Below are 26677 nucleotides of genomic sequence, written 5' to 3' on the forward strand. Positions count from 1 at the left end.
CGAACTCCTGACCTCCGGTGATTGGCCTGCCTCGGCCTCCCAAAGTGTTGGAATTACAGACAGGAGCCACCATGCCTGGCCTACAGTTGACCTTTGAACAACATGGATTTCCGTTGTCCTGGTTCACTTATATGTGGATTTTTTTCAATAAATACAGTCAGCCCTCTGTTTCTGTGGGTTCTGCATCCACAACCAAATTTGGGATGTGGGACTTTTGTATAAGGAGGGCCAACTTTTTGTGTCCACAGGTTTCACAGGGCCGACTTCAGGGCTGAGAAATGAGTGGATTTTGGTATCAGAGAGGGGTTCTGCAACCAATGGCCTGCAGATACCTAGGGACGACTGTATACATTTGATGGTGCTATGATTTGTCAAGCACTTCCAGCCACCATACAAAGCGCCAGGAGGCTGGAATGAAGAGGAAGTGTAAATCAAGATGGTGTCAAGAATTTTTCCTTCTGTCCTTTTAGCACATTTGTCTATCCTGAAATGTTAACGGCTGTTTGCACTGAGATGCATAGAACCTGATTGCTAGGGCAGGAGATGGAAGACAGTGCATTCTCAGAGTGAAGTGCATAGACAGTTTTAGACAGGGGACATGCAGAGGTTTTCTTAGGGCAGCAGGTTGAGCAGGAGGCAGGCTTGGGTGTTCTTACTTTCATCTTGGGTAGGTACAACCACACGGACTTGGGACTCACCCAGCAGACAGTGAGATCTCCTAAGCTGTCCCTAAACTTCATTCATTTTTAAACAAGTATTAGGTGTCTGCTACATGAGGCTGTATGTTGTGAGGATATACAAATGTGTAAGACATACTTCCCACAGGCAAAGAGTTTGCAATCTAGAGGAAATAAGGGACACAAAAGATTATAACAAAAGGAAGCATGTAGCATGGGTCATAAGACAGCTCTAGCAAGAGTGAGCTATTCAGGAGCGGGAGACTACTGCTTGGGGAGATGGGAGAAGACTTCAAGAGGCGGCTTTTATAGTGATGGGACACCAGGGCAATAGTGTTAAGATGGGAAGAGGTAGGGCATGGAGAGAAATGCCACGGAAAAGAAACTGGCTGGATCAGAGGGCACATATAGGCTAAAAGCATCATTTAAAAGGGGTTATTGGGCCGGGCACTGTGGCTCATGCCTGTAATCCCGGTACATTGGGAGGCTGAGGTGGATCGATCACCTGAGGTCAGGAGTTCAAGACCAGCCTGGCCAACATGGTGAAACCCCGTTTCTACTGAAAATACAAAATTAGCTGGGCATGGTGGCATGTGCCTGTAGTCCCAGCTACTCGGGAGGCTGAGGCAGGAGAATCACTTGAACCCAGGAGACGGAGGTTGCAGTGAGCCAAGATTGCACCACTGCACTCCAGCCTGGGCAACAAAGTGAGACTCTGTTTTTTAAAAAAAAAAAAAAAAAAAGGGGTGGGGGGTGGTATTCACCCACAAAGCTCTTAGAACAAAATAACTATGCCCTTGGGGGTTGGGTGGGGGACAGTGAAAATACAGCATCTGTAGTTATTAACTGAGTAGATTGTTAGTTAACTCAGCTTCTCTTGCCCCAGAATCCCCTCCGAAGTGGGCTGAAGCACCTCCATTGTGGTTCTACAAAGGCAAAACATCTACCTTGATCCATCAAGATAGGACAGCTGTTTTGGGGGTTGGAAAAGCCAACTCATTTCTTAAACAACAGGTATGTGCTATAGTAGGTCAGAAAAGACAGCCATCACTGAGACAAACCTCAGCTGAGCCTTTAAGAAAATTGGGACAGATGTTCCAAGACAGAGGTAACCTCATGAACAAAGGCCTGGTGACTGGAATGTGAAATGCACTTAGTCTTCAGGGCTTGGGAGAAGGGGCTAAGAAGATTAGTTTGATGAACTTGGAGGCTTGAATAGAGCAGAGGTCAAACAAATGTGTGTTTTGTTTAGCCCAGCCAGTACCTAACAATTTTCATTTGCCGCCCGTGAAAAACTGGGAGATTTTACATAAAAATCTGGATTTTAGACTCCTTTGAAAACTGGGCCTACATTTCTAAATGGCATCCGTCCTTTGGAGGAGAGGAACTGGCCACAGCCTCTACTGGCTCTCTTTATTCCTTTCTGCTATCCATATTTAGATGCAAATCACATTTTGTGAGCACAGTGAAGTTTAGCTCTTCAGAATGCTTTTGAAAGCCATGATGGCTCAGAATGCATTTGAAGGCTTTTTTTTTTTTTTTTTCTGAGATGAAGTCTCGCTCTGTCACCGAGGCTGGAGTGCAGTGGCACAATCTCAACTCACTGCAACCTCCACCTCCTAGGTTCAACTTATCCTCCTGCCTCAGCCTCCTGAGTAGCTGGGACTACAGGCACCTGCCACGACGCCCAGCTAATTTTGTGTGTGTGTTTTAGTAGAGACGGGGTTTCATTATGTTGGCTAGGCTGGTCTTGAACTCCTGACCTCAAGTGATCCACCCACTTCGGCTTCCCAAAGTGGTGGGATTACAGACGTGGACCACCAGGCCCAGCCTGAAGGCTTTATTCTTTACAGGGTGAGTATATGTTATCTGGGATTCCCTACATTCTCTTTTTCATGTTACTTCCAAGTTTCTGCAGGCATTTGTTTTTGTAATTTCTTATATAAAGGGCCTCTGTGCAACGAGGATCGCAGAGTTGGTAAGGGAAACATGCCAAGCCAAGGGGCTCAGCCTTTTTTCTCTGGGGACAATCAAGAAGGACACAATAGGCTGAGTACAGTGGCTCATGCCTGCAATCCCACCACTCTGGGAGGTCAAAGCGGGAGGATGGCTTGAGCCCAGGAGTTTGAGACTAGCCTGGTCAACATAAGGAGACCAGGAGACCCGATCTCTACAAAACATTTAAAAAATTAGTCAGGCATAGGTGGCGCATGCCTGTGGTCCCAGCCACTTGGGAGGCTGAGGTGGAAGGATTGCTTAGGCCCAGGAGGTTGGGGCTGCAATGAGCTGTGATTGTGCCACTGCACTCCAGCCTGGGAGAGACAGCAAGACCCTGTCTCATAAAGAAAAATAAAAGGATATAATACAGACAGATCTGAGAAAGACTCATCTGCCAGAATCCCATATGGGCTGGGCTGGAGAGGACTGAAATGAGCACTGACTCTGGAGACAAGTTCCCTGGGCTTATATCCCAGCTCAATGACTGCATGGGTGAACTTGCAGGCTATAGAACCTTTCGGTGCCTCAATTTTCTCATTTGTAAAATGGACTTAATAACAGTGCCCACCTTATAGGGCTGTTGTAAGGATTAAATGAGATAATGAACATGAAGCACTTAGCACAGTACCTGGTACATATTAATATTCAATGCTTAAGGTCATTTTTAGAATTAATCCTGGAGACCAATGAGGAGATTACTGTCATAGCCTAGATAGGAGCTGGTAAGGTCCAAGATTAGGGCAAGAGGCAGTGACAGAAAGAAAGACCAGCATGGGAACATTAGGAATGAAGAAGCAACTGGGCTCAAGGTTGACTGCGTGAGGGGAAGGGGAAAAGTCAAACACAAGTTGTGGATTTCCAGCCTGAGTCATTAGGGCAATGATGGAATTGAAATGGAAAACTCTGGGATGACAGTGTTAGGAAAGAAGAAGTCAGCTTGATGCATATTAAGTTAGAGGTAACAGTGGGGATACAATAGCCAAATAGTGATGTGGAGCAGGCTGTGGGAAATGTGGGACCATGGCTCAGAAGGGAGGTCAGGGTTGAAGATGTAGATATGAAAACGAAAAACTGCAAGAGGGGATGAGCGCCCTGAGAGGGAATGAATGAAGTGACTGTGTCCAATTCAGCAAAGGTAACCCGAGGTGTCGAGCATCTCTATTTGAGTAGGCTGGGGCCTCTGTTTATTCACTGACCATGTGTATTCTGCTCAGTCAGCTGTACCACTTGGATACCACCTTTGTCCTTCATCTTATGTGCTTTCAGTTCAAATGCTGACCTGGCCCAATCCTGCTTACCTTGTGAGCTGTGATGGGGTCAAAGTCCACTGGGGTATAAAGCAACAGGCTCATACTTGGTTTTATATTTGATGAAATGGAGACACCTAATATGGGCAATAGGGGAGGGTGTCAGGCAGAGTTGTGGGGGAACCAAGCATGTGTCTGGTGCCTCCCTCCTGATCCTTTCAGAAGGCCTGCCAGATTCCAAGGCTCCTACATTCTCAGCTGCTCCCTGGATTTTCAGGGCAGTATTCCCCAGCCTATCTCCCTCTCTTTTCCATATGCACCTGTGCAGAGAGCCATTTTCTCAGGACTCCCTGGTTCTTATTCGGGGTATACAGATTGATCAGATGAATTCATCTCTGTCAATATTTTACCCCTCTTACCTTTCTCTGAATACACTAAGTTCTGCCATCTCTTCTGGCCCAGGCCCTGGGCTAGGTGTGGGAAATAGACGAAAAGGCCAGGCTATACCTGGAAGGGCTTGAGCTAAGATGCACTGAAGCGTGGAGAAGGGGATTTCAGGCAGGGTGGTTGGGGTTCGTGAAAGCACACCAAGTTGGGGGCACCTCATTCCATGTCTGCACAGGCCTGCCCCACCCCCCTTCCCACCAGAAGTCATTCTATCAAGACATGCACATGCATATTTATTTACCTCTCCACTCTCTAGCATGCCAGCCAGGAGCCAAGGCAAGAAAAGGAAAAAGGGATAAAATGAGTGTAAGCATGATGAAGGAAGGGCTCAGCTGGTTAAACAAGACTTCTGATTACTGTCATTATGTTCAAAGGAGTTCCAACCTGATGTGCCATTAAATGGGCTGTGTGTGTCTAGAGAAAAGCATATTAAGAGAAAGAGACATCCAGACAAAGGGGCCAGTCAGTGCAGGGATTGAGAAAAATTTCCTGTGTAGCGCATTATCCAACAGACACCTGCCATTGATTTGCTTCATGACAGGCAGTGCAATGGGGAAAGCCAATGGAATGCAAATGTTGCCATTAAGTGCGCTCAGGTCAGAGCAGCCCAGTGGCCCTGCAAAGGTCCCTTGTTACTTATTCTGCTGGCAAACCCTGCCTGCTCCAGCGGGGACAGACTGTTTTTAAAGCCCTCTCTTCTCGGTAAATTTGGAGTGTGTGCTTTGTAGGACAAATACCAATAACAACAAAACCAACAAGTTTAGCATTAGCCTGTGGTTTCTAGGCCTCTTAGTCTGCAAACCGAAGATGGATTTCAAGCGGGGATTATGAAGTTTTTAACTCGACAGAGATCACTGAACTTCAGGCTCCAATCAGGTGGTGCTCAGCTACTCTCTATTTACTGCAGTGACATCTAATGGCCAGAAAAGCCCAATGCCATGTTTGCATTTAAAAGCAGTGTGCAGTTCTGTCTTGGGGGTGATATATTTTTTTTAATATAGGGTGGACAAAGTATTAGTATGTTACTAACATACTAAAAAAGTGCAAAATAACACTTTCACTGAAACCCTAAAAGTTCACTTCCTATATCTTTGGATGACATTTATATTGTTATTCATAATTACATGCTGATCCTATTTTGTGAAAACGGTGCAATTACCTCTTCAGATTTTTTTTTTTTTTATACAATCATCATGACTTCGCATCTATTTAAAAACTTCTTCTTATGCTCTATATATGCATTATCTGGAAGGCTCCCATACAAGGAAAAAGATGATCAGGATTACCCCCAAATACCCACTTCTAGTGTATCTTACCCCAGTTTATAGTGGGTTGTTGTGGTAGGGGTATAGCATGCAGATGGTGTAGAAAGCAGTGTTGGCTGGATTCTCCCAGATGAGGTCACTGTTCTAGCTCCCAGGAAGAGAAAGCAAAACTAAGGTTTATGGGGAAGACTGGGACCCTTCCCCCCTCCCATTTAGATGTCATTGGACTTCATCTGAAACCATTTTTCTTTCTTTCTTTTTTTTTTTTTTTGAGACAGAGTTTCACTCTGTCGCCCAGGCTGGAGTGCGGTGGCGTGATCTCAGCTCACTGCAACCTCCACCTCTGAGGTTTAAGTGATTCTTCTGTCTCAGCCTCCCAAGTAGCTGGGACTACAGGCACATGCCAACACACCTGGGTAATTTTTTTTTTTTTTTTTTTGTATTTTTAGTAGAGATGGGGTTTCGTTATGTTGGTCAGGCTGGTTTTGAACTCCTGACCTCAGGTGATCCACCTGCCTTGGCCTCCCAAAGTGCTGGGATTACAGATGTGAGCCACTGCATTGGCCTGAAACCCTTTTTCACTGACTAGCCCTACCCCTTGAGGCTCAAGGCCCTGGTTTTGGACTGGCCCACTATGGGGAGGAAGCTAAGCTCGAGAAGCCTTGAACTATGCATGAAGTGGCAGAAAGTGCTGGAGAGATGCCACTGGCAGTGAGAAATTCTTAGGACCAGGATTAAAAAAAAAAATGAATAAAACACTTAAAGTATATCATACTTCTTTCCCACCCTACTTCTCCCTAGATTTTTAAAGAGAAACTATTTTTTTGTTTGTTTGTTTGGAGAGAGCATAATTACGCTGTGAAGAAAACAACTTTTCTAAGGTTTGAACTAGATGAAATTGCTGTTTGAATGATGTCAACAAAGTTGAATATTGACAATTTCATCTGGTTCAAGCTAAAGAAAGAAGACTGAAAGTAAAGGAGAGACATACTGTGTCTCTGAATAAAAGATGAAATATTTTACATAAATTACTCCAAGTGTATGGGTTTTACATAATTGCAATCATAATCACAAGGTAATTCTAAAGTTATCAGGAAGAACAAACGCCTGAAAATAATCAAGGAAATGTTGAAAAGAAAAACAATGAGGAGGGCTATATTCCACTAGACATTAAAAGGTGTTTTTCGGCCAGGGGTGGGGGCTCATGCCTGTAATCCCAGCACTTTGGGAGGCCAAGGTGGGCAGATCATGAGGTCAGGAGTTCGAGACCAGCCTGGGTAACATGGTGAAACCTCATCTCTACTAAAAATACAAAAAATTAGCCAGGCATAGTGGTGGCACACGCCTGCAGTCCTAGCTACTCGGGAGGCTGAGGCAGGAGAATCGTTTTAACCCAGGTGGCGGAGGTTATAGTGAGCTGAGATCGCGCCACTGTACTCCAGTATGGGCGGCAGAGCAACACTCCATCTCAAAAACAACAACAACAAAAAAAGGCATTTTTCTAAAGTTATGGTCATTAAGATAGACAGCGACCCTAGTATGTGGCGAAAGTTGCAGCACAAAGTAGTGGATTAAAGAATAATTATTTTAAAAATGGTGCTTAAACAATTGGTAAACTATTAAAAAAAAAAAAAAAACTTAGATGACTGCTTTACATCATGCACCAGGAAAATTCTTTTTTTTTTTTTTTTTTTTTTGAGATAGAATCTTGTTCTGTCACCCAGGCTGGAGTGTGGTGGCACAAATATGGCTCACTGCAACCCCTACCTCCAGGGCTCAAGTGATCCTCCCTCCTCAGTCTCCCAAGTAGCTGGGACTACAGGTGTGCACCAGCTACAGGTGTGCCCAGTTAATTTTTGTATTTTTTTATGGAGACAGGTCTCGCCATGTTGGCTAGCTGGTCTCGAACTCCTAGCTTCAAGTGATTCTACCTATCTCAAACTCCCAAAGTGTTGTGATTACAGGCAGGAGCCACAGCACCTGTGCACCAGTAAATTTTTTTGTTGTTGTTGTTGAGACTGAGTCTTGCTCTGTCGCCCAGGCTGGAGTGCAGTGGGACGATCTCAGCTCACTGCAACCTCTGCCTCCTGAGTTCATATGATTCTGCTGCCTCAGCCTCCTGAGTAGCTGGGACTATAGGCATGCATCACCACGCCCGGCTACTTTTTGTATTTTTAGTAGAGACAGGGTTTCACCATGTTGGCCAGGCTGGTCTTGAACTCCTGACCTCAGGTGATTCGCCCACCTCGGCCTCCCAAAGTGCTAGGATAATAGGCACAAGCCACTGCACCCTGACACACCAGGTAAATTCTAAATGTATTAAAATGTTAAGTATAAGGCCGGGCACAGTGGCTCACGCCTGTAATCCCAGCACTTTGGGAGTTTGAGATGAGTAGGATTGCTTGAGTCCAGGAGTTTGATACCAGCCTGGGCAACATGGCAAGACTCTGTCTCTACAAAAAGTAGAAAAATTAGCTGAGTATGATGGCCAGGCATGGCGGCTCATGCCTGTAATCCCAGCACTTTGGGAGACTGAGGTGGGTGGATCACGAGGTCAAAAGGTTGAGACCATCCTGGCCAACATGGTGAAACCCTGTCTCTGCTAAAAATACAAAATAAATAAATAAATAAATAAATAAAATAAAATAAATTAGCTGGGCATGGTGGCACGTGCCTGTAGTCCCAGCTACTCAGGAGGCTCAGGCAAGAGAATTGCTTGAACCAGGGAGGCGGAGGTTGCAGTGGAGCCGAGATGGCGCAACTGCACCTCAGCCTGGCAACAGAGCCTAACTCTGTCTCAAAAAAAAAAAAAAAAATTGACTGGGTATGGTGGTGCATGCCTGTAGTCCCAGCTACTCGGGAGGCTGAGGTGGGAGAATCACCTGAGCCTAGGAAGTCGAGGGCTGCAGTGAGCCGAGATCACACCACTGCACTCCAGCCTGGCAGAAAGTGAGACCCCTGTCCCCAAAAAAAAAAAAGAAGCCAAGTGTAAAAATCACAACTAAAAAAAAGCATTTAAAGAACATATAGGGGTCAAGGCCGGGTGGCTCCGCCTGTAATCCCAGCAGACTTTGGGAGGCCGACGGGCGGATCACGAGGTCAGGAGGATCGACTATCCTGGCTAACACGTGAAACCCCTGTCTCTACTAAAAAAATAAAAAAATTAGCTCGGTGAGGTGGCGGGCGCCTAGGTCCCAGCTACCGGGAGGCTGGGAGGCAGGAGAATGGCGGGAACCCGGGAGGCGGAGCTTGCAGTGAGCTGAGATCCGGCCACTGCACTCCAGCCTGGGCGACAGAGCGAGACTCCGTCTCAAAAAAAAAAAAAAAAAAAAAAAAAGAACATATAAGTGAACAGTCATAGGATTATGGGATAGAATAGGCCTTTTAAGCAAAAAAGCAAAATCAGAAACAAAAAATAATACTAATAGATATAATTAGATAAATTTCTAAAAATATGTACAACATAACATCACCACTCCAGCCTGGCCAACATAGTGAAACCGTCTCTATAAAAAATACAAAAATTAGCCAGGCATGGTGGCAGGTGCCTGTAATCCCAGCTACTTGGGAGGTTGAGGCAGAAGAATCGCTTGAACTGCTACTGCACTCCAGCCTGGGCGACATAGCGAGACCCTGTCTAAACAAAACAAAACAAAACAACAAAACCCACCACCACCACCACCACATAAACAGCATTAGAAGCCAAATGTCAAACTGAGAAAAATACATGAAATGTATGACAAAGGGTTAATATCTTTAATATATAAAGACTTCTTACCAATGAAGAGAAAAAGTTGAATATTCTAGAACAATAGGGCAAGGACTATATAAATACAAAATTTACAAAGAAATACAAAGGGCCAATGCAACCCTGCTTATAATCAATCAAATTAAAATTAAAATGATGAGATACTACTTTTCAGCTGTTAGGTTCATAATGCTTTAAAAAGTGACAATATTGATAATTAATATCAATTAATATTTAGAGTTTAGAAGTTGAACCACTCCTTTAGTGCTGGTGAAATTATAAACTTACAACCTTTCTGGAGTGCATATTTCATGAACAGTCTTAGAATTGTTCATATTTTGTGACCTGTAAGTCAATTTCTAGGAATATAGCCTAAAGATATCATCACAGATACGAAAAGAATATAAAGGTTTTCATTACAATGTTATCATAACTCAAGAATTAGAAAAAGCCTAAATACTAAAAAAATGAGAAATTGTTACATATTTTTGGCACATCCATATGGTGGAATATTATTTGATAATTAAATACTTAATGGCCCAGGGAAATACCCATTATATAATAAGTGAAAAAAGGATACTAATTTTTTTTTTTGAGATGGAGTCTCGCTCTGTTGGCCAGGCTGGAGTGCAGTAGTGCAATCTCGGCTCACTGCAACCTCCATCTCCTAGGTTCAGGGACTTATCTTACCTCAGCCTCCCAAGTAGCTGGGATTACAGGGACGTGCCACCATGCCCAGCTAATTTTTGTATTTTTTAGTAGAGACGGGGTTTCGCCATGTTGGCCAGGCTGGTCTGGAACTCCTGACCCTCAGGTGATCCACCTGCCTTGGCCTCCCAAAGTGCTGGGATTACAGCTGTGAGCCACCGCGCCTGGCCTAAGGATACTACTTTTTATATACAGTGTGAACACAATTTTGTAAAAGAAATAATCTTACATATATTTATATGTGTGTGTGTGTGTATATGTATATGTATGAAGATCCATAGAAGGAAAACTATTAATCATTATAATCCATGGGTGTTGGGCTATGGGTAATTTATTTTCCTTTTTGCATTTTTCTGTATCTCCCAAATTTTCTGCGACTTATGTGTATTACTTTTTTTTTTCACTGTAGTCAAATATACATAAAATGAACCATTTTTAACCATTTTAAAGTATATGTGCATTACTTTTTTTTTTTTTCTTTGAGACAGGCTCTCTCTCTGTCACCCAGGCTGGAATGCGGTGGCAGGATTATAGCTCACTGTGACCTCGACCTCTTGGGCCCAAGTAATCTTCCTGCCTCAGTCTCCCAAGTAGCTGGGGCCACAGGTACACACCACCATGCCCAGGTAATTTTTTATTTTTAGTAGAGACAAGGTCTCGCTATGTTGCTAAGGCTGGTCTCAAACTACTGGGCTCAAGTGATCCTCCCATCTTGGCCTTCCAAATGTGCATTATTTTTAAAATTAGAAATACTAAAAAAAAAAAAAAAATAAGCACGCACTAAGCAGACTTTACATTTACGCAGAAAAGCAAAGTCAGAAACAAAAAAAAAGTAATAGATATAATTAGATAAAATTCTACAAATATATACAACAAAACACCACCACCACCAACACATAAACAGCACTAGAAGCCAAATGTCAGCCAGGCACGGTGGTTCATGCCTGTAATCCCAGCACTTTGGGAGGCTGAGGCAGGTGGATCTCTTGAGCTCAGGAGTTCGAGACCAGCCTGGTCAACATATAGTGAAATCCCGTCTCTACCAAAAATACAAAAATTAGTTGGGTGTAGTGGCACGTGCCTGTAGTGCTAGCTCTTGGGAAGCTGAGGCAGGAGAATCGCTTGAACCCAGGAGGAGGAGGTTGCAGTGAGCTGAGATTGTGCCACTGCACTCCAGCCTGGGTGTCAGAGTAAGACTCTGTCTCTCAAAAAAAAAAAAAAAAAAAAAAAAGTGAAGCCAAATGTCAAACTGGGAAAAATGTGTGAGATGTATGACAAAGGGTTAATATCTTTAATATATAAAGACTTCTTACCAACGAATAGAAAAACTTTGCACCTATACTACCATTACAATGATGTGACAATTATCTGTTTGGACAAGGACAGGAAAGGAATGCAACCCAGACAGATAAAGTTTCAGGGAGTGGAGTGGCATTATTGAGTGTAATCATAGTGTGTATTTGTCTGAAGGCAGTTTTGATAAGCACCTTCAGGCTGTTTAGTGCTGAGGTAAGCGATGGCCCTGGGCAGCCGGGAATACTACAGAGGGAAAGCGGAGCGGGGAGGGGCATTGAGCAAGCGAGGACAAGTTAGAGTCCCGGGGGAAAACCAAACTTGGTTGGGACTGATCATTTAAACTTGGATTCAGCTGACCCCAAATTAATTTCTATAGAGTTCTTCAGGAATATATTACTTGTATAAATCAGGGTTTGCCCAGAAGAGGCCATGGAGACAGGCTAGCCCATGGAAGTGGAATATTTTTTTTAATTTTAATTTTAATTTTTAGTTCTGTGATACATGTACAGGATGTGCAGGTTTGTTACATAAGTGAACACGTGCCATGGTGGTTTGCTACACCTATCAACCCATCACCTAGGTATTAAGTCCAGCATGCATTAGCTATTTTTGAATTTTAAGGGCCTGAGCAGGGCTAAGAGAAGATACAGCACCTCAGCCCTGCTAGGATTCTGGGCCTGCCGCCACTGTACAGATATAACTGTTACCCATCCAACCTTATTTGAACTAGTCTGATTTTTCTTTGGTCAAAATTGGCTTATTCTAGGCTAAGTCAATTACTCACTTTGGAACCTCTGATTCTAGGATTTTGCCTCAGTGGTCTCACTAAGGTACCACCCTTTTTTTCTTTTTTCTTTTTTTTGAGACGGAGTTTCACTCTTGTTGTCCAGGCTGGAGTGCTATGGCGCAATTGCTCACTGCAATCTCTGCCTCCCGGGTTCAAGCGATTCTCCTGCTTCAACCTCCCGAGTAGCTGGGTTTACAGGCAAGTGCCACCACACCCAGATAATTTTGTATTTTTAGTAGAGACAGGGTTTCTCCATGTTGGTCAGGCTGGTCTCAAATTCCTGACCTCAGGTGATCCACCCTCCTGGGCCTCCCAAAGTGCTGGGATTACAGGTATAAGCCACTGCGCCCGGCCCGATGCTGCCCCATTTTAAATGCAGTTCCTTCCTCAGCGAGGGAGTCAGGGATGCTGGACCCTTGTTAGCTATAGTTCCTAGCTTATGTTGGTCCTATCCAGTCTGCTTCACTGAGGTAAGGCACAGTGTGGAAAGCAAGAGTGGCATCCTTGCTGTGGAGGCAGGAAGGACAGGGAGCATTATTAGCAGGCTGCATTTAATATTCTACTCTCTGCTGGTCTTGGAGGAAGAGAGCCACAAGTGATATAATCAGGAAGTCAGGAAAGAAGAGGGAAGCCTCATCTGGAGGCTTTTTTCTTTTTTACTTTTTTTTTTTTTTGACAGAGTCTGTCTGTGTCACCCAGGCTGGAGTGCAGTGGCGTGATCTCAGCTCACTAAAACCTCTGCCTCCCAAGTTCAAGTGATCCTCCTGCCTCAGCCTTCCGAGTAGCTGGGATTACAGGCACCTGCCACCACTCCCAGCTAGTTTTTGTATTTTTAGTAGAGGCGGGGTTTCACCATTGACCAAGCTGGTCTTGGACTCCTGACCTCAAGTGATCCACCCACCTCAGCCCTCCCAAAGTGCTGGGATTACAGGCGTGAATCACTGCACCTGGCCTGGAGGCTTCTTAAAAGACCAAAAAACAGGATGGGAATTAGGAGGCAGCCTGGGCTCAAGCCAACAGCTCTGAGGTTAGCAGCAGAAATGCCACAGCGTGGGGGTTTTTGCACAGTATTTGTGTGAGCAGTCGGAAGCTCCTTGGAAACCTGGCATCACTTGGGGTCGGTGTTTTTTGCTGTTGTTACCCACCCACAAACACTGCAAAGCATTCCACCCCCCATCCCGCTCGGATAACTTCTCACCTGCATCTTTCTCTTCACGGTCTCAAAGGGAAAGGAGAGGGTCTGGGTCACTGCAGCAGCCAGACAGACATTAGCAAAGTTCTGTGGGAGAGAAAACTGATCTCGGGGTCCATTCCAGATTTTCTCCAGGTTCATGTGAACAAGAAGGGAGCCAGCAGAGAACGGGAGAGCACCTGTGAAACAAGGCCAGGGAAAGGTTGCTGCTGTGTTGGGAAAACACTGGCTTGAGAACATAAATTCCTGGGGGGATTCCGGGGAAAGAAAACAGGAGGGGCTCTGGGGTTGCTAAAATCCCTCCAACTCAAGGAGCATGGGGGAACTTTCTTGAGTGACGATAATGTGCTATATTTTGGTAGGGGTTGTGTCATTTGTCAAAATGCATCAAATGGTTCACTAAAAGTTTGTCCACTTTACTGGATGTAAATTGTACTTTAAAAAAGAACCATACGGCTGGGTGTGGTGGCTCATGCCTGTAATCCCAGCACTTTGGGAGGCCGAGGTGGGTGGATCACGAGGTCAGGAGATTGAGACTACCCTGGCCAACATGGTGAAACCCCATCTCTACTAAAAATACAAAAAGTAACTGGGTGTGGTGGTGGGTGCCTGTAATCCCAACTACTTGGGAGACTGAGATAGGAGAATCACTTGAACCCGGGAGGTGGAGGTTGCAGTGAGCCGAGATCGCTCCACTGCACTCTAGCATGAGCGACAAGAGAGAAACTCCATCTCAAAAAAAAAAAAAACCATACACAAATATTGAACTCTAGTTAATAACACACATGTTGAAGGGTTTAGGGGTGAAGTATACTGATATTTGCAAGTTACACTGAAATCATTAAAAAAAAAAAAAAAAAAGTGGACTGGCTGAGCACAGTAGTGCATGCCTATAATCCCAGCACTTTGGGAGGCCGAGGTGGGCAGATCACTTGAAGTCTGGAGTTCGAGACCAGCCTGACCTCGTCTCTACTAAACTCCATCTCTACTAAAACGGAAACTCTGTCTCTACTAAAAATACAGAAAGTAACTGGGTGTGGTGGTGCGTGCCTGTAATCTCAGCTACTTGGGAGGCTGAGGCATGAGAATCGCTTAAAGCTGGGAGGCAGAGGTTGCAGTGAGCCGAGATTGCACCACTGCACTCCAGCCCGGGTGACAGGGATGAGTAGCAAAATGTTAATTGTAGCATCTAGATGATCCATGGATGTGTACTCTATATTTCTTTTAATTTTTCTAAATATTTGAAGCTTTTTTTTAATGTTTGGGGAAAAATCACTCAGGTAAAAAAAGTCAGTGGGCAGCACCTCATTATGTTTTGGAGGACAGGAGGGACTGCTCTCTAGCTGAGAAGGAAACATTCTGTGAAAACTGGAAAGTGAGAGACTCTCGGTGGTGAGGGAGGTCACCTGACCTCACCTTTGGGAATTACGTGGTCATATCATGGCCCAGTGGGCACCCTACACTGTGTGGCTTCCTCACCTTTCTAAGAACTGAGATGGTAAGTAATATAGTAGGTGGCACTTTCACAAACTTCCAGAAACTTTAGGAGCCATCTTTAGTTTACAGAGGGACTACATTTCTCCCTCAAAATGAAATTTAAAATAGGGGATAATACAAGTGAGATTGCTTATCTTTAGAAAAATGTAATGTTTATTTAATTGGCTCACCAACCTTCCATTTACCTTCATTCAGAAAACATCTGGAAAGCTTAGGTTATGTGCCGGGCCCTGTGCCAGGCGCTGGGAATCCAAAGAGCAACAGGCTAATTTCTGGAGATGCTCATCATCGAGGAGAAGAGACAGTCAGGGAAAAGTAAGTATAACGCCCCTGATGTGTGCCACAACAGGGGGGCTATATGAAATGCATTAGGTACACAAGGATCAAAGGGATTAATTTTGCCTGGGGGTTCAGGAGGGACTTGATGGAAGAGAGAACTTTTGAACTGGATCTTGAGGAATGAGTAGGAGTTCATCAGACTTTGACAGAGTGGAAAGGCAAAGGGAACAGCATGTTTAAAGGGAGTCATATTTCCAGGAAATCCAGGTTTTTCTGAATGGCTGGAGGATGAATGCAGGTGGAGGTGTGGCAGGAGATGAGGTAGGACAGACTGGCAGGGGCCAGGTCTGAAGGATCTGGAATGTCCTAAGGAATTTGGGCTTTCTCCTGTAGCTCAGGAGTCGCTGAACACTTTTAAGGACAGCAGTGAAATGAGGGCCATGAAACGATGAAATTGCATGTGGAGAGATCACCTCAGCCAGGCAGCAGTGGACGGGGAAGACTGGGGCAGGAGAGACCAAGAGTGGAAGCAGGTAGGAGCCGGAGTCTGCGGGAGACCCTGAGAGTGTGAGTCGTAAGGATCTGTGGGAAAGAGGATGAGTCAAATCGACAGAGCTTGGTGATTCAAGTGGGGGTGGAGTGAGAGAAGAAGTTGAAGTGATCCCTAGGTTTTTTTTCTGGCTTGGGCCATGGGGTGAAAGGAAGGTAGTCTCATTCATTAGGGAACACAGGAGGAAGAGCTAGTTTGAGACCAATGAGGACATCAGGGTTAATCTTGAATTTGATGTGCCTAGGGAGCATGGGGTGAAGGTGTCCAACAGCAGGGACTCATACTACCATTGGGAATTGGTATCAGTCAGGGGCTAACAGAGGGCTCTGGAGTTCTATGGCTAGTTTCTCCCACTTTCTATCTATGTGGACTTGGGCAGGTCACTTAGCTTCCTGAAGCATCTATCTCCTCATCTGTAAAGTAAGGCCTCATGAGAAAGTGCATGCAATGCTTTTGGCACAGTACCCAGCATGTGGTAAGTACTTTCCCCCAAAAGTTGGTCATTGTTACTAAAGAGGTAGAGAATGAGGGTCACAGAGTACACTGACGCTTGTTTAAGCCACTAGCACAGATAAGGCCACCTAGGGAGGGTTTGGAGGATGAGAAGCAAGCTAAAGGGGAGGCTAAAATGAAAGCTAAGGAAGGAGCCCAGGGGAAGAGCAACGTGTAGGGGCTGGCAGTATCAGATGAGCCAGATGGGCCAGATAAGTCAGATAAGAAAGAGCTGCCAGAGAGATGGGAAGACACCCAGGACTTGGACGGGTCCTCGAAGCCAAGTTTCCAGAAGAAGGGGTGGTCAACCTTATCAAATTCAGATAAAGGGCAAAAGTCTGCTGGATTTTGCAATTGGGCCATAAATGTGTAGCTCTGGCAAAGGTTACAAAGACCCCGGAAGACACAGTTGTTACCCTAGTTGCCCTCATGGCATATCAATGCGTATGTACACTGAAGACTCCTTCTGCAGTCAGATGGAGAGTGGGCAGAATTGCATTCTTACCGGTTTGCTGAGTCACCTCCACTTTCCGTTCTACTCCCCTCCCGGGGATGTAACTGGCCACAGTTTAGGAGTGAAGCGTATGGCTATGGAATAGAATGAAGCTAATTGGCTCTATGTAGGTTGAACCCATATAACCTTGACCTCAGTAAAACTGATTTAGTGGCTCACAAAGGTATACAATACATTTGTAATTTCAGAGGACATAGCCTTTTCTTGGACAAGGTGAAAAGGTCCATCTTACCTACAACAGTGAGGGAAACCCCTCGATAAAGGGCAAGGAACCCTTCCTGTTGGTAAATAGTAGAAAAAGCATGGAGGAGCCCCCTGTACGATGGTTCCAGCATGTTCTGCACGATCAACCGGGTTTTGATGAGGTCTGTAGGATATGTTACAATGGTGGAAACCATGCCTGCGAGACTCCCAGCCATGATGGAGCTCCACTGGGAAATATGGCCCAGGTCATCTGTGAACATCACAACAAACCTGGGAGAAAATAGGGGGAAAGGCCAGAGGAATCAGCTATGGATTGTGCTAGAGTTCTCTCCACTAGTTCTTGAAATATTTTCCAGCATTTCAAAGAACTTTACAAAGTGAGAAGTTACTATAGTACTATATAAGCATTCATGAATAACACATTTACATTTTTCTATATTTATATGACGCTAGTTGGCTATAAGAGATGCCTAAGTTTCTTATTTACATCTATCCCAAGTCCTTCCCACTTAAAGCATTTTCTTTTTTTTTTTTTTTTTTTGAGACGGAGTCTCGCTCTGTTGCCCAGGCTGGAGTGCAGTGGCGGGATCTCAGCTCACTGCAAGCTCCGCCTCCCAGGTTCATGCCATTCTCCTGCCTCAGCCTCCCAAGTAGCTGGGACTACAGGCGCCCGCCACCGCGCCTGGCTAGTTTTTTGTATTTTTTAGTAGAGACGGGGTTTCACCATGTTAGCCAGGATGGTCTCGATCTCCTGACCTCGTGATCTGCCCGTCTCAGCCTCCCAAAGTGCTGGGATTACAGGCTTGAGCCACCGCGCCCGGCCAGCATTTTCTACTTTTAGCTACGTAATTGTCGATCCTGGCTTGCCTATAGGGTGTAAATGCACAGAAGTACCTGGTAAATACCAACTGGAATGCAGTCTTTTAGTTCAGCTGAAACTTAAAAGGAACAAAATTTCTTGAAATGATAACTTTGAGCATCTCAGTAATTCCGTTGTTTTTTCTTTCTTTCTTTTCTTTTTTTTTTTTTGAGGCAGAGTCTCACTTTGTCGCCCAGGCTGGAGTGCAGTGGCACGATCTCAGCTCACTGCAACTTCTGCTCCCCAGGTTCAACCAATTCTCATGCCTCAGCCTCACAAGTAGCTGGGACAACAGGCACACATCACCATGCCCAGCTAATTTTTGTAGTTTTAGTAGAGATGGAGTTTCACCATGTTGGCCCGACTGGTCTCAAACTCCTGACCTCAGGTGATCCACCCCGGCTCGGCCTCCCAAAGTGCTGGGATTACAGACATAAGCCACTGTACCTGGCCCAGAACTGGGCACTTTGGGAGGCCGAGGCAGGTGGATCACCTGAGGTCAGGAGTTCGAGACCAGTCTGGCTGACATGGTGAAACCCCATCTCTACTAAAAAATACAAAAAAATTAGCCAGGCATGATGGCATGTGCCTGTAATCCCAGCTACTCGGGAGGCTGAGGCAGGGGAATTGCTTGAACCAGGGAGGTGCAGGTTGCAGTGAGCCGAGATTGCGCCACTGCACTCCAGCCTGGGCAACAGAGCAAGACTCGTCTTAAAAAAAAAAAAAAACCGGTTAAAATACTTTTATTCTAGCCCAGCTCTGTTCACTTACCTTTGATTCCAAACTCTCTATATCCTTCTCCCTCTCTCCCTAGCCCCACTCTCTGGTAGAAAAAAAAATTTTTTTTTTTTTTTGAGACAGGGTCTCACTCTGTTGCCCAGGCAGGAGTACAGTGGCACGATCTGGGCTCACTGCAATGTCCACCTCCCAGGCTCAAGAGATTCTCCCACCTCAGCCTCCTGAGTAGCTGGAACTACAGATGTGTGCCACTATGCCTGGCTAATTTTTTTTTTTGTAGAGATAGGGTTTTGCCATATTGGCTAGCCTGGTCTCAAACTCCTGGGCTCAAGTGATCTGCCCGCCTCAGCCTCTCAAAGCGCCGGGATTACAGGTGTGAGCCACTGTGCCTGGCCTATCTTTTTAAAATGAGAGCATCCCCAGTTACTTAGCCTTCAAACCTCCAGTGAAGAGGTACATTTCCTGTTCTTTCAGTTGCCCGTAGGCCAGGGGCATCTCCTTCAAGCTGTACAAGTCTTGACTTCATTTTGTCAACCTATCTTAGCCGCATTAACTGAAACAGTCATTTGAGTTAATCAGTTGCTTTTAAACATACAGGTAAGTAAAGGTGATGTGGTGCTATGATACATACATTGGTTTTCACCCCTGGTTCCTGGCTCCTAACTTCCGTAGTCCTTGTTATAATGTTGGGGCACTTTACGTCTCAGGAAACAGAATCTTTCTCTCTTTGACCTTCTCCTGCCCTCCTTTTACCTGCCCAAGGTAGGACTCTAATCTGATTGTGGGTTAAAAGATCCTCATTCCAGAGAGGGTCCTGCCCCATACCCTAGAGCAAACTTTTCCAACCCACAGCCCACAGGCCGCACGTGGCCCAGGATGGCTTTGAATGTGGCCCAATACCAATTTGTAAACTTTCTTAAAACATTATGAGATTTTTTTGCGACTTTTTTTGTTTTTGTTTTAGCTCATCAGCTATCGTTAGTGTATTTCATGTGTGGCCCAAGACAATTCTTCTTCTTCCAGTGTGACCCAGGGAAACCAAAAGATTGGACACCTCTGCCCCAGAGAAAGGAATGCTGCACAGAGGCCAAGAAAAGTCTGAACAGACAGGCCTTGCTGGGTTTAGATCATGTGCTTTTCATCCAATCACATTTCTACATGGTTGTCAGTCATGTCTCTAACAAAGCTACCATAAAACCCGAGAAGACAGGGTTTGGGAAGCTTCTGGATGGCTGAATACGTGGAGGTTCCTGAAGGGTGGTGTGCCCAGGGAGGGCATGGAAGCTCCATGCCTCTTGCCCCTTACCTCATCCTGTGCATCTCTTCTCTGTATCCTTTGTGGTATCCTCTATAGTTAACTGATAAACATTAACTATTTCCCTGAGTTCTGTGAGCCACACTAGCAAATTAATCGAATCCAAAGAGGGGGTCGTGGGAACCCCAACTTGAAGCTGGTTGGTCAGAAGTTCTAGAGGCCTGGCTTGGCATGGCAGCTCACGCCAGTAATCCCAGCACTTTGGGAGGCCGAGGCGGGCAGATCACTTGAGGTCAGGGGTTCAAGACAAGCCTGGCCAACATGGCGAAACCCCATCTCTACTAAAAAAATTATAAAAATTAGCTAGGGATGGTGGCGGGCACCTGTAATCCCAGCTACTCAGGAGGCTGAGGTAGGAAAATAGTTTGAATCCGGGAGGCAGAGGTTGCAGTGAGCCGAGATAATGCACTGCACTTCAGTCCAGGTCACAGAGTGAGACTCAGTCTTTAAAAAAAAAAAAAAAGTTCTGGAGGTTGGACTGTGACTAGTGCCTGGTTGGGGGCCATTCTGGGGGACCAAGCCCTTAACCTGTGGTGTCCGACATTGTCTGGGTAGACAGTGTCAGAACTGAATCAGAGGACACCTAGTTGGTGTCCATTTATCAGAGTGTGGGGAAAACCCCACACACATTTGGTCACAGAAGTCTTCTTCTGTGTTGAGGGTGGTTGTGGTATGAGAGCAGAGGAAAAACCCAGTTTGACAGAGGGTTTTCTCAAACAGGTGGCATTCACCAATAGACTATCTGCCTCAGTTGTACTGCCCGCCTGCCCACTTCCTCGTTCCTCCCTCTTCTATACCCTGGTCAAGTTGGAGGGGGACCTCAGGAAGGACAGGGGAAACAGAGGAAGTAGAAATTTTTGACTGGGGCTGGGCGCGGTGGCTCACGCCTGTAATCCCAGCACTTTCGGAGGCCAAGGCAGGTGGATCACGAGGTCAGGAGTTCGAGAGCAGCCTGGCCAAAATAGTGAAATCCCGTCTCTACTAAAAATACAAAAATTAGCCAGGCATGGTGGTGCGCACCTGTAATCCCAGCTACTCGGGAGGCTGAGGCAGGAGAATCGCTTGAACCTGGGAGGCAGAGGTTGCAGTGAGCCGAGATTGCGCCACTGCACTCCAACTTGGGCGACAGAGCGATACTTCTTCCAAAAAAAAAAAGAAATTTTTGACTGGAGGGGTGGTCTGCAGCAAGCTGGAACCACCTAGAAGGTGGAGTTTGAAATGCCCAAAGAAACACCATTCATTCTCCTTGTCCCACTCTTATTCCCCATCCCACTTGGTCACTTCTAGGGCATAGTTAATTCACTACCCATTTATTGAAGATCTACAATGTATCAGACCCTGTGTTAGTCCTCAGCATAGAGCCTAAGGGAGTTCAACACTTCTGATAAGGAAATGACTGGTAGGGGCAAGCGGAGAGGAAACAGGCCCTTAATTCACTGAACGACTTGATGAACTAGGGAGAGGAGCCGTATTTTATATCAATTTCTTTTATAGAGTCTCAATATCAAATATACACAATTAAAAAGAAGAACCACAGGAAGTCCTTTTTTTCTCAGACTTCTCCCATTTGATACAGAGATAAGGCCTACCAATTGTTCCCCCTAGAATCTCAGAGTCAGGGCAGGCAACCCTGATAATCCGCCAGTGACGTCATCCTGGTCCATGCATCTTAAACTCTTGATTGGCTAGGTAGGGCGGCACTGTTCCCTTTTCTGTTCTTCCTCCCACCCCCACACATACATGTACAGAAGCATTTTCTAGCGAGACTAGTGAACTGCAGCAACCCCTTCCTTTCAGCCAGCACAGATAAAACACACAGCCTGGATATGTGTAATGAGAACTGCCAATACTTCAACCTAACAGGTTAGCAGCCAATGCAGCCAAACATAAGCTCATGAAGTGCTTATTCAATAAAGAAATAGTGTTGGTTACGAACAATTTCAGAGTTGCAGGGACCCAAACTAATATTTATTAGACAAGATAGACAAGCGGTTGTGAAGTTACAGGGGAGGAGGGGGGGGTCTTCTATTTGATACATCTGAAAGCCACCCATTACAATAACCTAGCTCCCAATAGACTACTGAGTGGACTCTTGATCGTAAATCCAACTAAGCAGATATTTCTGCTGTGCGATGGTAGACAGAGACCTGAACTAAGGAGCCAGAAGACTTGGCTTCAAGTTCCAGCTCTTCCATTAATCATGTTTGTGGACAAGTCACTTAACCACCCCATTTCCTGAACATTCTGGATGTTTATGTTTTGTTCAAACCCATGATCACAGGCCCCCAGCCAACTGTTTTGCAAATTCATGGTCAGAAAAGAGTAAAAATGAATCAGTATAATGATGAATCAAGAGTATCATGTTGATGCAGGAAGGACGGCATCGTGATTAATCAACCACTTTGCTTTCCAACTATGCCTTGCCATTCAACAACATACTTCCTTTTAGTTTTCAGAAAGAAAATAATCCTGTAGGGAAAAAAAAATTCCTAGCAAACCTAGCCCATGTAAGTCTCTGTTCTCGTTCTCCCACACATCTCCTCCTCTCTGCTCCCATGGTCACCTATTGCCGGTGCCCTCAGCTGCTATGTGGACTAGTGCGACAGGTTCCTAACTGGCCCTGCTGTCTCCACTCTTCCTCCTCTCTAGTCATCTTTGCCACGATGTGACGATCATTTCCATTGAATTGCTTTAATCACAACACGCCTCCCCCCACCCCCCACAAAAACCTCCCATAGCTACCCTTGGATACCAAGTCAAGTCCAAATTCCTTAATCCAACCCTCTAATATCTCATTCCAACCTGCTTTTCTGGTTGGGTTTCCTGTTGTGCTGCTTGCCTTCCCACCTCTGTGCCTTTGCTGACATCAACTGCAGTATCTTTCTCCCCATCTCTGCCCAGCAGACTCCTACTCATTCTCCCAATGCCAAACTGAATTTTTTTTCTCCTCTATGAAGTCTTCACATTTTCTCCTCCTCATTGCTTATCAGAAGGGTACATTTCTAGAGCACATTATTCATGACAATCACATGCTACGTTGTGTGTTATGGTCATGGACATATTAGTCTTACTCTTTTATTACTCTGTAAGCTCCTGGGGCACAGGGACCATGCCCCTTCCATCCTGGTATTGTTCTCAGCATCGTGCACACAGTGGGGACTTAATGTAGCCTAACTAAATTAGTGTCAAATGGTTGCAGGGAGGCAGCAAGATATAACAGAAAGACTATGAGATTTGGAGTCAGAAGGCCAGGTAGTGGAGCTCAGCTCTGTCACTGATAAGAGGTGTGATCACTCTGAGCCCAAATTCTGTATCTGTAAAACAGGCACAATGCTTCCTGTCCTATGGACCTTACAGGGCAGGAGGCATGAGCTGTAAAAATCTAATGATGTGCATATACTAGGTGGTTAGCAGAAGAGCCACAATACTTAAACCAGCCTTTGAAGTTCTGCCCCCCACTGCTCTGGACATATTTTATCCCATCCAAAGGAAGATTTCCACACTACTTTGTAGAGAAGAGGGTGAAATGGGGGAGAAACTGAGTCATTAAGACTCAGAGGAGAACTGTTTACAGACTGCAGGCCAGATGTTGATGAGGGCAAGCAGGGGTGGGGAGGAAAAAGGGCCTTAACTAAATGTCATGATCCTACCCACGAGTCCCTCTGTAGAGGAAGAGAAGAGAACTCTACTTCCAGGCAGAGGCAAAATGAGTGCTGGCCTAGAGGCCTAGGTGATAAGGATCATTCCATTTGGCTTGTCAGCTGCCAGGTGAGCCTTCCAGCTCTGGCCTCCCAAGTGAGTGACACTGTCAACGCAAAATCCTTTGACTATTAGCCGCCAAAGCTAAACTATGTGGTCAAGACCGACTCTCCCAACTGTGGGCTGTTTGTCTAATTCAGAGCCAAGGCGATGTCAAAGATGCCACTGTGCCCACTGAATGAGGAACACAGGGACCATGCCCCCAATACAGAAACATCTCTGCTTCCTGAAATGCCATCACTACCAATTCATTCTTTTAGGCTTGGTTTCCAGTTCAAATGCAGGTACCTCTGAGCTCGGTGGAAGCTTTAAGGCTGCATTTACACCTTAAGATCTTTTCCTAAGGAGGAGCTGTTGATGTGGCAAAAGGCGGAAAAGGCCGAAAAAATGAGGCCAGTGGGGCTGAAGGGGCCGTTCTCAGCTTGGGGCGGGGAAGCTGCAGCCTCTGTTGGAGCCTGAAGTCAAGCTTCATTTAAGTTGGGGAGATGTGTGGGCAGAAATCTGCGGTCTTTTCGTATCGATGGATTGGGTCCTTTCCTCACACCAAGCACTTTCTTCTCGGGGCTTGGACCACACAGACAAAAACACCTTTAAAAGGGTCTCTCTCCTCCTACGCCAGCCAAAGCAGAAGTTTCCAAATTGGAGGGCGGTGGAAATGGTTAGGACTCATCTCTCTAGAGAGCTTTTTATTCCTTTCCTCCAAACCCTTTGCTGCATTCCACCTCCTCGCCTGGTCCAATCCGGAAAGCCTCTTGGACCAGGGCTGCGGACCACAAAACTGCATCTTGCAGGGCGGTAACCCCAAGAGAACGTGAAAAACATTGGGACTGCACGCTGGGGACCACAGAGGTGGCCCACTGCCCCGAGGGGCCCACAAGGGATCGACAAGGGGGCCGTCCCTATTCCAGGGCCCCGAGTCCAGGCAGCAGGGCGGCGTCGGGCCGCGGCTCCCCGCCCCCCCCCCCCCCGCCGGCCTCCGGGTTCCCAGGCCCCGCCCGGCTCTTACTTGCGGTAGGCGGCGAGCTGCACGACGCTGCAGGGGAAGAGGCGCAGGCACGCCACCGCGTTCCCCTTCCACAAGGCCCGGGGCCCCTCTGCCCGCCACACGCGGTGCCCCGTGGCCCACGGCCCCCGGGCGTGGCCTCGCACGACGCCAACCTGGGCCAGCACGGTGGCGAGCTCCAGGGGCGCGGTGAGGCTGAGGCTGAGCGCCCCCGCCAGCCCAGCACACAGCAGCCTTTGGCCGCCTGTCAGTCGGCCGTCCCGCCTCCACGTCGCCATCGAGCCCCGGCCCGGGCCCGGGAGACCGCGTGGCTCGGGCCTGGGGCTCTCCGGCCACGGGCGGAGGGGGCGGAGGGGGCGGGCCCCAGGCCCCGCCCGGCATGGGGCGGACCCGCGTGAGGGACGGGAAGCCCCGTCCACGCCCTAGCCTGGCCCGAGGCTGGTGGGGGTTGGGGCGCGAGGGCCCGGAGGGTCTGGGCTCCGAGTCCGCGGATATTATGGGCATAGTCTCCCCAGTTGGCAAGGCTCGAGTAGCGACTTTCAGTTGCGAAACAGTCACTGTTCTTTCAAGGCCCGGCCTGCTAGACATCTTGCTTCCTAAATGTTCAGTGCGTCCCCGCCGCCCCTCCCTGCCTCTCCTCTGGTTTGCCCCTTTTCTCCCTTTCACATCCCACTTCTCTCTCTTCCTCCCCTGGCTCTTCCCTCCTCCTCCTCTTCCTTCCAACCTCTTTTTTTTTTTCCTGCCTGACCAAAAAGCCTTGATGGTTTCCCAGTGCAGAAGGTAAAAAATTCTAACAACCACAGCTATCTCTCAAGCACTTGTCAAATACTGGGCTTTACAGATGTTCTCATGTAATCCTCAAAACGGCCCTACGTACGTATGTCCTCATTGACAGAGGCTATGTGGGTGTGGGGATTTGAATCTGGACTCTTGAAACTGCTAAGATTCTTGGCTCTGCAGCTTACCAGCTGTGGAACCTTGGGGAAGTCACTCAACCTCTCTGTGCGTCAGTTGCTTTATAAAATAGAGATTATAATTTTTTCTCCTAGGGGTTGTTGTAAGGGTTAATGAACAATGACTGATACGAGTAAGCAGTTTATATGTGTTAGTTCTAATTAGATATTCTTTTACAGGAGAGGAAACCAAGACACAGAGAGGACTTGCTCAGGCTCACACAGCTACCTACAAAGCAGAGACTGGTTTGAAATCTAGGTCGGTTTATGTCAATTTCCATTAACGGCTACACTATGCGTCTACTAGGACTGCACAGTTAACTCCAGTAGGGACATTTTCAGTGGTTCTGTAAGCTAAGAGAATAGAGGCAAAGAATGGCTAAGAGAGGCTTGGCCAGAATCCAAGCATTCTTTAATCAGTTCAAAAATTTCAGAATTTCAGAATTTCTGTCTCTTTTTTTCTAAAAAAGCCATGTCACTAATAATTACAAGGAAAGGAACAGTCAGCAGTCTGTTGGTGTGAGCAAGATGTTCCGCATACATAGTTGCTTTTAGGCTTGTATAGTTGTTTATGTTTACTAACACACAATGCTGTAGGAACGTTTTCTAAAAGGCATTGCAGGGTTTCTCCTGTTTTATTTTTCACTGTTAGTCTCACTTGAGATTACAAGGTTTTGACTGTGAGAACTTGTTCTAGTTGCAGAAGCCTTGCTCTGCTCTCAACAATTGGGGAACGCTTATTTTCATGTTTTGTGAATTCTCCTGTCTTGCTGTAAGCTAATTTCATGGCTGGGGGAAACTTGAGAAAGATGTATGACTCTGAAGACCCAAGGACCCTGACTTTAAAAGGGCTTGAATTGGAATTTGGGGATTACAATAAGGAAACCTTCGGGTACTGGTACTTCCTAAAGCACTTTGTTGGACAACAGGACAAGATTCTAAAGCTCCTTCAGGAAGTTCCTGGGTCTGGAACATTTCTTGCGATAACCCCATTGTATGGAGATTGGGTCAGCCAAGTTATGTTTTTTTTGAGACAGAGTCTTGCTCTGTCGCCCAGGGTGGAGTGCAGTGGCGTGGTCTCGGCTCACTGTAACCTCTGCCTCCCAGGTTCAAGTGATTCTCCTGCCTCACCCTCCTAAGTAGCGTAGT

At 46.3% G+C, this 26677-nt stretch overlaps 1 protein-coding gene across 2 annotated transcripts in view; it reads right to left on the bottom strand.

The window, feature by feature from the left end:
* Positions 1 to 25201, bottom strand: part of SLC25A43 (solute carrier family 25 member 43) — a 48665-nt gene extending 23464 nt beyond the window's left edge. The window contains exons 1-3 of one of the 2 annotated variants that reach the window (XM_003918196.3): positions 24579 to 25201; positions 16930 to 17171; positions 13372 to 13544 (exon numbers count right to left, since the gene is read on the bottom strand). In XM_003918196.3, coding sequence (XP_003918245.1) covers positions 13372 to 13544; positions 16930 to 17171; positions 24579 to 24853 — 690 coding nt within the window. In that variant the 5' untranslated portion in view covers positions 24854 to 25201. The remainder of the gene's footprint in view (positions 1 to 13371; positions 13545 to 16929; positions 17172 to 24578) is intronic. The other variant, XM_021932589.2, reaches the window with a different exon arrangement.
* Between the last annotated feature and the right edge of the window lie 1476 nt (positions 25202 to 26677).

This window comes from Papio anubis, chromosome X (genome assembly GCF_008728515.1).
Source record: "Papio anubis isolate 15944 chromosome X, Panubis1.0, whole genome shotgun sequence".
Classification (NCBI taxonomy): Eukaryota; Metazoa; Chordata; class Mammalia; order Primates; family Cercopithecidae; genus Papio; species Papio anubis.